Below are 13,060 nucleotides of genomic sequence, written 5' to 3'. Positions count from 1 at the left end.
GATTTGATTGAGCTTCTTGAATACTTACATTCATGTCTTTCATTAACTTTGGGGGATTTCAGCCATTATTTCTTCATATAGTCTCTCTGCCCCTTTATCTCTCTCTTCGTCTTCTGGGATTTCCACAATGAGGATACTGGTTCGCTTTTTTGTGTCCTGTGGATCCCTTAGGCCCTTTCAACTTTCTTCAATCTTTTTTCTTTCTCTTTCTCAGCCTCAGTAACTTCCACTGTCCTACCTTCAAGTTCACTAATTCTTTCTTCTGTCTGCTCAAAACTGCCTTGAATCCCTTTAGTGAATTTTTCATTTTGCTCATCGTACTTTTCAGCTCTTGAATTTCCTTTGGTTTCTGTTTGGGTTTTCTATTTCTTCAGTCATATTTCCGCTTTGTTCATACATTGTTTTCTTGACTCTCTCCACATCTTTCTGTCTTTGAACATCTTTAATATTTTTCTTTTAAAATCTTTGTCTAGTATATCTGCCATCAGGTCTTTTTCAGGGATAGTTTCTGTTGATTTATATTTTTCCTTTGAATGGACCATACTTTTCTATTGGTTTTTATGCCTTGTTATTTTTTTGTTGAACACAGTACATTTGAACATAATAATGTGGTAACTCCAGAAGTCAAAACCAGGGTTCGTTGGGTTTTTGTCATTGCTTTTGTTTACATTTTTTTTTGATTGTGGTAGGCTCTCTCTCTGCTGAGGATCAGCCTGAGGTATAAACTTAATGTTTTCTTATGTCTTTTCTGAGCCTTTCCTTGGTCACGTGCCATCATTTTCTGTTTCTTTGTGTATATGCAGTTGTTTTTGAATGTCCTAGTCTTTAATATCTGTCTTCCAAAAGGGGAAAAAGAGAAAAACAAAGGGGGATAAACGGGGCACTCGCCCTTGAAATCCACTTGGTCGGGGAGGGGTTTGCAACAAGTGGGGAGGTGTGACAACAATGGCCACCTGCCTCTTTGGCTGCATCTCTGACATCAGAAGCAGCATCAGAGCACAGATTCCTGATATTGGAGGACAAGGTCCTTTTGGTTCACCCTGGCTGGCTTCTGCAAGCTGCTCCAGAAACACGTGTATGGCCTCCTGCCATGTGGCTGCGGGTGGGATGGGTAGGTGCTACGTGCTAAGACCTGAAAGTCACCACAATTGACTGCAGTAACCATCCAGTGCTTCCCCTGGAACTTGCAAGCCTTCACCAGCTCTGGATTCCAAGTTAGTTACATCAGACAGCTTCTGTCCCTGCAGTTGTGGTCCAGGTGGGGGGCCATTCCTGGTGCTTCTTGCTCCGCCATCATCCCAGAATCCTCTGTGTAAATTCCTGTCTTTTACCCCTATTTTTCACTGCCTTTTCACTGCTTGTTAGCTGGATCCAGCTGGTGGACTTGTTTTTAACGCTGTGGATATCTGAAGTACGAGTAATAGAAAAGTTGCTAATTTGCTTTTTTCTTACTTTTCTCTCCTTGAACAGGAAGATAGTGATCCACCCATTCACGAAAGTCTCAGCATAGAAAATACCTTGTGGGCAAGCACTGTTGTTGCATCAGGTGAGAAATAAGCTCTATTTTTAACATGAATTCTCACATATAGGAGATGCTTTGTGTTTTTAAGTGACTCCAAACAAATGGTTGTCAAAGTGCTTTGCACCCCAGGGACCTTATTAAACATAAACTCCAGTTCAGTGGCTGTGGACCAGGCCTGAGAGTCTGCATGTCAGGCAAGCCCAGGGTGAGGCTCGTGCACATCGCACGTTGAGGAGCTAGGCTGAAGCAGCTAAGGAGGCTGCACCCTGTGTAGCAAGGCTGGGGGCATTTTGCTAGTTTTGACATCTGTTTCATGACAGACTTGTCAGTGTGCCTTAAAGACAGGTAGCACAGCAGAACCGGGGAAGCAAACAGTGACTTCAGAGGGCTCTGACCACTCCTCATTCATCTAACAGCTGAGGAGGTCGGTGTGGTCGCTTGTCTGTGGGGGAGAGAAGTATTAGATGAGACAGGGACATTAGGAGGTAGGTTGGGTTGGGCCTTTAGGGGCCAGGATGAAGGTTCTTTTAAGTAAAATTGGAGTATGTTGGAGTATTTCTAGTGGTTGAACAGGGAGGCCACTTAAATATACATTTTGTAAAGTAAATTTCTCTGAGAGGTGTTGAAAATCTAAGTGATTATCACCTTTTCAGAAAGTGGTTGACCTTGTGCATGGTACCAGGAGGTAGCAGCCGGGAGCGTTAAGCGTGCTGGTGGGATAGGATGCAGGGCAGCACTCAAGGGAGGACCGTCTGTCTCAGCATCTGTCACCAGTGCTGGCAGCCCTCCCCTGAGAGCACAGTCCTCCTTCTGGGGTTGTGTATGAGATCTCCGCTCCAGACCTGGCGCTGGCGATACAGTGTGGGACAGCTTATGGCGAGAAAGAAACGAACAGAATGAGCCAAAGGGAATTCCCTGGTGGCCTAGTGGTTAGGACTTGGTGCTTTCACTGCCAGGGCCCAGGTTCATTCCCTGGTCGGGGAACTAAGATTCTGTAAGCCGCGTGGTGCAGCCAAAAATAAAAAGAAAGAAAAAGAGAGAAATCATTTGAGCTATGCTAAGTATCTCAGACAAGTGCAGGGTGCCTTGAAAACAAAGAAGTGAAAACCTTACCTGGTCAGGGTCTGGAAGAGGCTTCTCTGAGGAAGAAACACGTGAACTAGATTTTAAACCACACAGACGTGCCTAGGTGAGGTGGACACTGGGGATATGTGGCGGCACTGACTTCTCAGCACTGACTGTGTGCAAAGGCCTCACGCTGACGGGCACAGCAGGCTGAAGACAGTGTTCCGAGGGCCATGTGCCTGGCATGTGGAGCAGGAGGGGCTCAGATCCACGCAGGGCACTTCTGTGTTTGTGTTAAGATGGGGCATGGGTACACAGAAGTGTCAGGCAGCTCCTAGAGGAGAACACGTGTCCCCTTTAGAGGACAGGGAATAAACAGAGACAAAGTTTATTTATTTATTTATTGAATTTTATTTTATTTATTTTTTATACAGCAGGTTCTTATAAGTTATCTATTTTATACATATTAGTGTATACATGTCAATCCCAATCTCCAATTCGTTCCACCACCGTCCCCCCCACCGCTACTTCCCCCCTTGGTGTCCATATATTTGTTCTCTACATCTGTGTCTCTGTTTCTGCCCTGCAAACCGGTTCATCTGTACCATTTTTCTAGGTTCCACATATATGCGTTAATGTACGATATTTGTTTTTCTCTTTCTTACTTACTTCACTCTGTATGACAGTCTCTAGATCCATCCACGTCTCTACAAATGACCCAATTTCGTTCCTTTTTATGGCTGAGTAATATTCCACTGTATATATGTACCACATCTTCTTTATCCATTCGTCTGTCAGTGGGCATTTAGGTTGCTTCCATGACCTGGCTATTGTAAATAGTGCTGCAGTGAACATTGGGGTGCGTGTGTCCTTTTGATTTATGGTTTTCTCTGGGTATATGCCCAGTAGTGGCATTGCTGGGTCATATGTTAATTCTATTTTTAGTTTTTTAAGGAACCTCCATACTGTTCTCCATAGTGGCTGTATCAATTTACATTCCCACCAACAGTGCAAGAGGGTTCCCTTTTCTCCACACCCTCTCCAGCATTTGTTGTTTGTAGATTTTCTGATGATGCCCATTCTAACTGGTGTGAGGTGATACCTCATTGTAGTTTTGATTTGCATTTCTCTAATAATTAGTGACGTTGAGCAGCTTTTCATGTGCGTCTTGGTCATCTGTATGTCTTCTTTGGAGAAACGTCTATTTAGGTCTTCTGCCCATTTTTGGATTGGGTTGTTTGTTTTTTTAAGATTGAGCTGCATGAGCTGTTTATATATTTTGGAGATTAATCCTTTGTTGATTCGTTTGCAAATATTTTCTCCCATTCTGAGAGTTGTCTTTTCGTCTTGTTTGTAGTTTCCTTTCCTTTGCAAAAGCTTTTAAGTTTCATTAGGTCCCATTTGTTTATTTTTGTTTTTACTTCCATTACTCTAGGAGGTGGATCAAAAATGATCTTGCTGTGATTTATGTCAAAGAGTGTTCTTCCTATGTTTCCTCTAAGAGTTCTATAGTGTCTGGTCTTACATTTAGGTCTCTAATTCATTTAAATTTATTTTTGTATATGGTGTTAGGGAGTGTTCTAATTTCATTCTTTTCCATGTAGCTGTCCAGTTTTCCCAGCACTACTTATTGAAGAGACTGTCTTTTCTCCATTGTATATCCTTGCCTCCTTTATCATAGATTGGTTGACCATAGGTGCATGGGTTTATCTCTGGGCTTTCTGTCCTGTTCCATTGATCTACATTTCTGTTTTTGTGCCAGTACCATATTGTCTTGATTACTGTCGGTTTGTAGTGTAGTCTGAAGCCAGGGAGTCTGATTCCTCCAGCTCCGTTTCTTTCCCTCAAGACTGCTTTGGCTATTCGGGGTCTTTTGTGTCTCCATACAAATTTTAAGAGTTTTTTGTTCTAGTTCTGTAAAAAAATGCCACTGGTAATTTGATAGGGATTGCATTGAATCTGTAGATGGCTTTGGGTAGTATAGTCATTTTCACAGTATTGATTCTTCCAATCCAAGAACATGGTATATCTGTTTGTGTCATCTTTGATTTCTTTCATCAGTGTCTTATAGTTTCTGAGTACAGGTCTTTTACCTCCTTAGGTAGGTTTATTCCTAGGTAATTTATTTTTTTTGTTGCAATGGTGAATGGGATTGTTTCCTTTATTTCTCTTTGTGATCTTTCGTTGCTAGTATATAAGAATGCAAGAGGTTTCTGTGAATTAATTTTGTATCCTGCAACTTTACCAAATTCATTGATTAGCTCTAGTAGTTTTCTGGTGGCATCTTTAGGATTCTCTATGTATAGTATCATGTCATCTGCAAACAGTGACAGTTTCACTTCTTCTTTTCCAATTTGTATTCCTTTTATTTCTTTTTCTTCTCTGATTGCCGTGGTTAGGACTTCCAAAACTATGTTGAATAATAGTGGCAAGAGTGGATATCCTTGTCTTGTTCCTGATCTTAGAGGGAATGCTTTCAGTTTTTCACCATTGAGAATGATGTTTGCTGTGGGTTTGTCGTATATGGCCTTTATTATGTTGAGGTAGGTTCCCTCTATGCCCACTTTCTGGAGAGTTTTTATCATAAATGGGTGTTGAATTTTGTCAAAAGCTTTCTCTGCATCTGTTGAGATGATCATATGGTTTTTCTTCTTCAATTTGTTAATATGATGTATCACAATGATTGATTTGCGTATATTGAAGAATCCTTGCATCCCTGGGATAAATCCCACTTGATCATGGTGTATGATCCTTTTAATGTGTTGTTGGATACTGTTTGCTAGTATTTTGTTGAGGATTTTTGCATCTATATTCATCAGTGATTTTGGTGTGTAACTTTCTTTTTTTGTAGCATCTTTGTCTGGTTTTGGTATCAGGGTGATGGTGGCCTCATAGAATGCGTTTGGGAGTGTTCCTTCCTCTGCAATTTTTTGGAAGAGTTTGAGAAGGATGGGTGTTAGCTCTTCTCTAAATGTTTGATAGAATTCACCTGTCAGGCCATCTGGTCTTGGACTTCTGTTTGTTGGAAGATTTTTAATCACAGTTTCAATTTCATTCCTTGTGATTGGTCTGTTCATATTTTCTATTTCTTCCTGGTTCAGTCTTGGAAGGTTATACCTTTCTAAGAATTTGTCAATTTCTTCCAGGTTGTCCATTTTATTGGCACAGAGTTGCTTGTAGTAGTCTCTTATGATGCTTTGTATTTCTGCGGTGTCCGTTGTAATTTCTCCTTTTTTATTTCTCATTTTCTTGATTTGAGTCCTCTCCCTCTTTTTCTTGATGAGTCTGGCTAAAGGTTTATCAATTTTGTTTATCTTCTCAAAGAACCAGCTTTTAGTTTTATTGATCTTTGCTATTGTTTTCTTTGTTTCTATTTCATTTATTTCTGCTCTGATCTTTATGATTTCTTTCCTTCTACTAGCTTTGGGTTTTGTTTGTTCTTCTTTCTCTAGTTCCTTTAGGTGTAAGTTTAGATTGTTTGAGATTTTTCTTGTTTCTTGAGATAGTCTTGTATTGCTATAAACTTCCCTCTTAGAACTGCTTTTGCTGCATCCCATAGGCTTTGGATCATTGTGTTTTCATTGTCATTTGTCTCTAGGTATTTTTTGATTTCCTCTTTGATTTCTTCAGTGATCTCTTGGTTATTTAGTAACGTGTTGTTTAGCCTCCATGTGTTTGTGTCTTTTATGTTTTTTCCCCTGTAATTCATTTCTAATCTCATAGCATTGTGGTAGGAAAAGATGCATGATATGATTTCAGTTTTCTTAAATTTACCAAGGCTTGATTTGTGACCCAAGATGTGATCTGTCCTGGAGAATGTTCCGTGTGCACTTGAGAAAAAAGTGTAATCTGCTGTTTTTGGATGGAATGTCCTTTAAATATCAACCAAATCTATCTGGTCTATTGTGTCATTTAAAGCTTGTGTTTCCTTATTGATTTTCTGGCTGGATGATCTGTCCGTTGGTGTTACTGAGGTGTTAAAGTCCCCCACTATTATTGTGTTACTGTCGATTTCCTCTTTTATAGCTGTTAGCAGTTGCCTTATGTATTGAGATGCTCCTATGTTGGGTACATATATATTTATGATTGTTATATCTTCTTCTTGGATTGATCCCTTGATCATTATGTAGTGTCCTTCCTTGTCTCTTGTAACATTCTTTATTTTAAAGTCTATTTTATCTGATATGAGTATTGCTACTCCAGCTTTCTTTTGATTTCCATTTGCATGGAATATCTTTTTCCATCCCCTCACTTTCAGTCTGTATGTGTCCCTAGGTCTGAAGTGGGTCTCTTGCAGACAGCATATAGATGGGTCTTGTTTTTGTATCCATTCAGCAAGCCTGTGTCTTTTGGTTGGAGCATTTAATCCATTCACATTTAAGGTAATTATTGATATGTATGTTCCTATTACCATTTTCTTAATTGTTACAGGTTTGTTTTTGTGGTCCTTTTCTTCTCTTGTGTTTCCCACTTAGAGAAGTTCCTTTAGCATTTGTTGTAGAGCTGGTTTGGTGGTGCTGAATTCTCTTAGCTTTTGCTGGTCTGTAAAGCTTTTTATTTCTCCATCAAATCTGAATGAGATCCTTGCTGGGTAGAGTAAGCTTGGTTGTAGGTTCTTCCCTTTCATCACTTTAAATATATCGTGCCACTCCCTTCTGGCTTGTAGAGCTTCTGCTAGAAATCAGTTGTTAACCTTATGGGTGTTCCTTGTATGTTATTTGTCATTTTTCCCTTGTTGCTTTCAATAATTTTTCTTTGTCTTTAATTTTTGTCAGTTTGATTATTATGTGTCTTGGCGTGTTTCTCCTTGGGTTTATCCTGCCTGGGACTCTCTGCGCCTCCTAGACTTGGGTGGCTAGTTCCTTTCCCATGTTAGGGAAGTTTTCGACTATAATCTCTTCAGATATTTTCTAGGGTCCTTTCTCTCTGTCTTCTCCTTCTGGGGCCCCTATAATGCAAATGTTGTTGCGTTTAATGTTGTCCCAGAGGTCTCTTAGGCTGTCTTCTTTTCTTTTCATTCTTTTTTCTTTATTCTGTTCTGTGGCAGTGAATTCTACCATTCTGTCTTCCAGGGCACTTATCCGTTCTTCTGCCTCAGTTATTCTGCTATTTATTCCTTCTAGTGCATTTTTCATTTCAGTTATTGTATTGTTCATCTCTGTTTGTTTGTTCTTTAATTCTTCTAGGTCTTTGTTAACCATTTCTTGCATCTTCTCGATTTTTGCCTCCATTCTTTTTCCGAGGTCCTGGATCATCTTCACTATCATTATTCTGAATTCTTTTTCTGGAAAGTTGCCTATCTCCACTTCATTTAGTTGTTTTTCTGGAGTTTTATCTTGTTCCTTCATCTGGTACAGTGTCCTCTGCCTTTTCATTTTGTGTATCTTTCTGTGAATGTGGTTTTCCTTCCACAGGCTGCAGAATTGTAGTTCTTCTTCAGAGATGAAGTTTTGCACTAGTGTTTCACATCATGAAAAAGCATGATAGCAGACATAATTTTAATAGGTGGAGATTCTCTTCAGGTAGTAGATGTTGTTTTTTTGTCATGATGAATTTTTAAACTTTCTCACAATAAAAAGAGAGCAGAAGTAAGTGTAGCACACCGTGGGAGATCTCAGAGGGGGCAGGCCAGTCCTTCTTGAGGCCCAGGTAAGGGATGTGGCTCAGAAGGCCCACCATTGTTAGCAGGGTCATGTCCCCAGGATTTTATTCCAGGGGTGCCGTCCTCCATGGCCTTTGCCCTTCAGCACTTAGTATGTAATAGTTTATAGGAAAATACTTAACAACATACCACATTTACTTACCTGGTCACAGATTTTGCATTTTCTGTATCTAGTTGTATCTAGGTGTTGTAACCTATTTGTTTTCATCATGTTGATGTTTATTCTTTTTAATAAAGGATCAAGATTGAGTTCACTCATAAAGATATTTGAAGATTCTCTTTTTCTTTTTAAATTTATTTCATCTTTTGTTTCCTGTATGTTAGAATGTTGTTACTGATCCCTAGTACTATTGATTTTTGGCCTCTCTTCTCAAAGAGCCAGAAGCAACCCAAGCTGGAGGCTTGAGGTATCCTAGACAATTCACTGTGCACAGTGTTTCCCTCCTCACCTTCATTCTCAGGATGACCTTGGCAAGTGGTAGCTCCTAGTTGTGAACTTCGGCAACACAGACACAAATGTAGGCATCATAACACGTTTGCCGCATAGGTAACCCTTTCTTATTCTTCCAGAGATAGAATTCAGTGGCCAGAGTATTGTATCTTCTGAGATAGTATTTAGGTTGTTTAAAACCATCCGTTCCACAAGTTTAAATAAAATGCCTTTAATTTTAAATTTTGTTCAGTCATTTTTAAAATGCAAGCTTTTTTCATGTATTTCAAATCTTTTAACACATGCTTAACTCTATTTAAAAGCCTATTTATGTGAGCAATTACTAGACTCTATATATAACCAGACTTCCGTATACTGAGGTATGTTTGAAATACTTTGGATTTCCAGAAGTAATACAAGGGCTGTTATCTTCTTTACACTTGATTACAAGTTGAGAAGGAAAGACCAGAATTTTTAAAAATCTTATTCTTTAAAAGTTATGTGTCACTACTATATTTAAAATAGGTAACTAATAAGGACCTACTGTATAGCACAGAGAACTCTACTCAGTACTCTGTAATGACTTATATGGGAAAAGAATCTAGAAAAGAGTGGGTATATGTAGATGTATAACTGGTTCACTTTGCTGTACACCTGAAACTAACACAACATCGTAAATCAACTCTACCCCAATACAGATTTTAAAAAAAAAAGTTACGTGTTGATTGAATTCAAGTTGCCTCCTGGTGAAGTGAGCTCAGTCCTTCCTCCCTGGCTGTAGAAACTGAACGCATGGGATCAAGGACTCAAGTTGACACAGACAGACAGACAGACACAAGGACTGAGGGCACCAGAGAGGGACAAACACAACTTCCCAGGGTGCCATGCTTCTTCCCCTTGTTGGTTCAGAGAACCGGGAAATTTGCCATGTTTCAGTGATAGGTGGATATGGGAGCATTCTGATCTTAAGTTGCCGAGAGCCTGGAAGGAAGCATGAGTCCTCTAGAGCCTGCTGGACGTATGTGCCCAGATGGGGGTCCAGGCTGAGCCCCAGAGCAGGACTGCAGGTTCTGTGCGCAGAGACAGGGGTCCAGGGCTGATACTGATGGTGAAAAATACAGAAAATGAGAGTAAACATTTGGAAAATTTATAAGAATTTGATGATGGAATTTAATGTTAAGAAAATTGGGACATATGTTTTGTCAAATTTTTTTTGTTATTTGTTTCTCTTGATAATTTATTGATGTGGTATTTTACAAAACTAGGCCTTGTGACCGATTAGAAATTTAAAAATAAAACCTGTACCACACATAGTTTGCAAGGCTTCTGCTTTAGAGAAAACTTAGTATGTGGGATCGGCCAGCAGGAGAACCCATCCCACTCGGGCGTCACTCAAGGGGCCGGACGCAGAGAGCTCTGGTGCAGGGACACGAAAGCAGCATGGAGGCTGAGCGGCAGGACCAGTGGGGGAGCAGGAACACACACCAGCGTGCAGCTCGTGACTCAGAGCAGGTGCACGTTGCTGCTTCTCAAGCTTCCGTCTCATGGGGCTGTTGTTGTGGGCTGGGAAGTGGGCGAGGAGTCTCGGTTCCTCACTTCCTGTGGTCTTGCTCCTTGATGCGCCTGATGTGCCATTTGGAGCCCAGCTCGGTGCAGGTGTCACCAGTCACTCTCTGTGTCCCCTGTTGGTGGAGTGGGGGTCCATAGTCACATGGGGCCACTCTGCTTTGAAGAGCACAGTAAATGCAAGCCTCACAGCTTCCCAGGGCACACAATTAAAAAGGGGAAAAAAAGAAATGCTTATTCTAAAAAAGAGCAAACACGTAACCTCTGCAGGTGTCACTGCTGAGCAGTGCGTACCCTGGCATCTTCTGTCTTCCTGGGCGTTCTGTGGAGGAGGCTTTTGGCGGTGTGGTGAGATGGTTGGTGCACAGCTGTCGTTGTTACGTAGACCCGAGATCACCACGGTCACACTTACTCCACGGGTCCTGCCTTAGGACTCACTAAATTCCACACATTACATTAATATGACATCAAAGAGTTTTTGCATAATTATTAGGGTTAATTCTGCAGTGGTTGTTGATTTCAGTGAGTATTATGGATATATCATCTTTCTCACCTTAATTGTGTTTCTCACCTTCAAATTTTGTGAAAATCAGAAATATAAATTATGCACAGCAGCAGTTCTAGAGGCGGACTTCCATGGTTTTTAATTTGACATTCCAGAGATGAATGCCTCTGATCTGAGCCTTTGGAATGTATAGGTCGTTCTAGGGGTATTTTACTGTTCTTTTATCTTAAGTTTGATAGACCGCAAAATTATCATTTCTTCTTGACATGTACAATTAGAAAACCAGACTTTCAGGAGACAGGAATAAAAGAGACATAACATATAAATTCAAAATCAAATATTGTCTTTATAATACTTCTCTTACCGTTTTCATTGTCTGTGTCCTGAAATGTGAGCAGAGGCTCTTGTACCTGGTTGTCCTGCATCTTTACAGTGGAAGGATGCTCTCAGACTCTTGTTCAGAGAAACTGCCCCCCACCCCCACCCCAGTACCACCTTGTTTGGGATCACATGAATTGATCAGTTAGAATGTAAGCTCTCTTAATGTAGCTTCAGTGTTAGAGTTACCATTTTAATAGGCATTAATGAATGAACAGTGTCACGCTTTCTGTTGCCAGTGAAAAGAATATTAGTACATTTTCTAATGTTTTGTGTAGGTAAATTAGTATCACTTAAGAAATCATTTGAGTTTTTCGAAGTTTGTTTTTAAAGTTGAGATTAGATTTTCTTGAACTACTGAAATTAAATATGCTGTTGGATAAATCTATATAAAACCAAATGGTGTCATAATATTTTCCATTGGAACGATTAATTAGGAAGTGTTACTTCTGTGCATATCCTTCAAGTTTCTCTGTAAGGACCACTTTTGTGTTTTGCAGGTACTGTAATAGGTGTTGTCATTTATACTGGAAAAGAGACTCGAAGTGTAATGAACACATCCAATCCAAAAAATAAGGTAGGCTAGCTTGAGGACCAACTGCTTGACTGAACTCACCTCCTCCTTTCAGTGAGAGAGCATGTGTAGTTCTGAGTAGCTCGTTTGTGAAACTGTGTTTCAAAATGTTGGTGATTCAGGGATATGAATTCTCTGTGTTTGTATAACAGCATGCTCGTGTAGAAGAATTTTCAAAACTATTTTTTCTTGGTTAATCAGAGTTTTGTATGTCTCTTAAATTTTCATTGTTGTTTATATAATTTGCCCATAATTTAACAGTTAATTCTGGGTCTTTTAATTTCTCCTCAATCTATTTATTTTATAATTTGCACTCTATTTTTATGTTGATGGTTCTTTTTTAAAATAAAGGAATCTATATTAATGTTTTTATGGTATGTAATTTGATAGTGTTTTATTGTTAAACCAGTTTTATTTAAGTTATTTCCATTTCAGAAGAAGCATATTGAAAACCAGATTTTAGTTTTTAGACTGCTTGATTATATTCCTAAATTAATTATATTCCTATTATAGTCCTAAAATTGTTATTTATGCAGCCATCATGTGTGTAAGTTAAATCATAACAAAAAGTTAGTTTGAATTCTCAGTAGTTATGATTTGAATAACACATTTTGTATCAAGTCATAATATGTGTTAATATCTACTGAATGAGAAGCTCTTTCTAACTGTGCATTTTACTCACTTTTCTTTGAAATATAATTTGTGTGTATCTAAGTAGAACAAAAAAATCCTCTCATAGAGTCACACCTTGCTTTGTGAGTAATTCATAGGAAAGGTGGTCTTCTGCAGGAAATTTTATAACAGAGCAATAGAAATGAAATAATTCTTTGAAAAGATATCTTTTAGGACAAGATGTGTTTCATTTTTTCAGCTAAATACTATTTTAAAAAATAGTTAACCCTTCAAAAACCAGGAAAGCATCCCTGATGCTGTGAATGCGTGGACCTGCCTGCAGTGCAGCTGACTGTGTCTCCTGTCTGGGGGGCGTCCCCACCCGCCTCCCAGGGCTGCATTTGATGACATGTTATATTCCTGTATCTGTTAGGGCTCCAGATGTCTGTGGGTGACATGTTTACAGAAGTCAAAGAAAAATGTTGTGCTACTATTATTTTAGTATAAATTCTGATTTTGATAATGGAAAAAAATCTCTGTCGATTTATATATATATATATATATAAAACTTGGCTTTAATTTGAGTAAATCAAATATACCCAAGTCAGTAATTCTACAATAGAGTTAAATTATTTAAAAATAAATTACTAATGACAAGAGTTAGAATCACACACATAGTTATATGTGTTTTCTGGCAAGTATGGTGTTTTCTTTAGTAAGCAAAACTTGGACGTCTAGTAACACAT

General features: G+C 39.2%; 1 protein-coding gene across 8 annotated transcripts in view; it reads left to right on the top strand.

Moving 5' to 3' along the window:
* ATP9B (ATPase phospholipid transporting 9B (putative)) overlaps window positions 1–13,060 on the top strand; it is a 222,553-nt gene that overhangs the window by 97,754 nt on the left and 111,739 nt on the right. For all 8 annotated transcript variants that reach the window (XR_009697425.1, XR_009697424.1, XM_061170374.1 and 5 more), the window contains 2 exons: window positions 1,471–1,546; window positions 11,629–11,705. Coding sequence is in view for 6 of the 8 variants with exons in the window: in XM_061170374.1 (XP_061026357.1) it covers window positions 1,471–1,546; window positions 11,629–11,705 (153 nt within the window). In the remaining 2 variants the exon portion in view is untranslated. The remainder of the gene's footprint in view (window positions 1–1,470; window positions 1,547–11,628; window positions 11,706–13,060) is intronic.

Source organism: Eubalaena glacialis, chromosome 15, assembly GCF_028564815.1.
Source record: "Eubalaena glacialis isolate mEubGla1 chromosome 15, mEubGla1.1.hap2.+ XY, whole genome shotgun sequence".
Lineage (NCBI taxonomy): Eukaryota > Metazoa > Chordata > Mammalia > Artiodactyla > Balaenidae > Eubalaena > Eubalaena glacialis.
The sequence above is the reverse complement of the archived record's forward strand: the minus strand, read 5'-3'. Positions and strand labels throughout refer to the sequence as shown.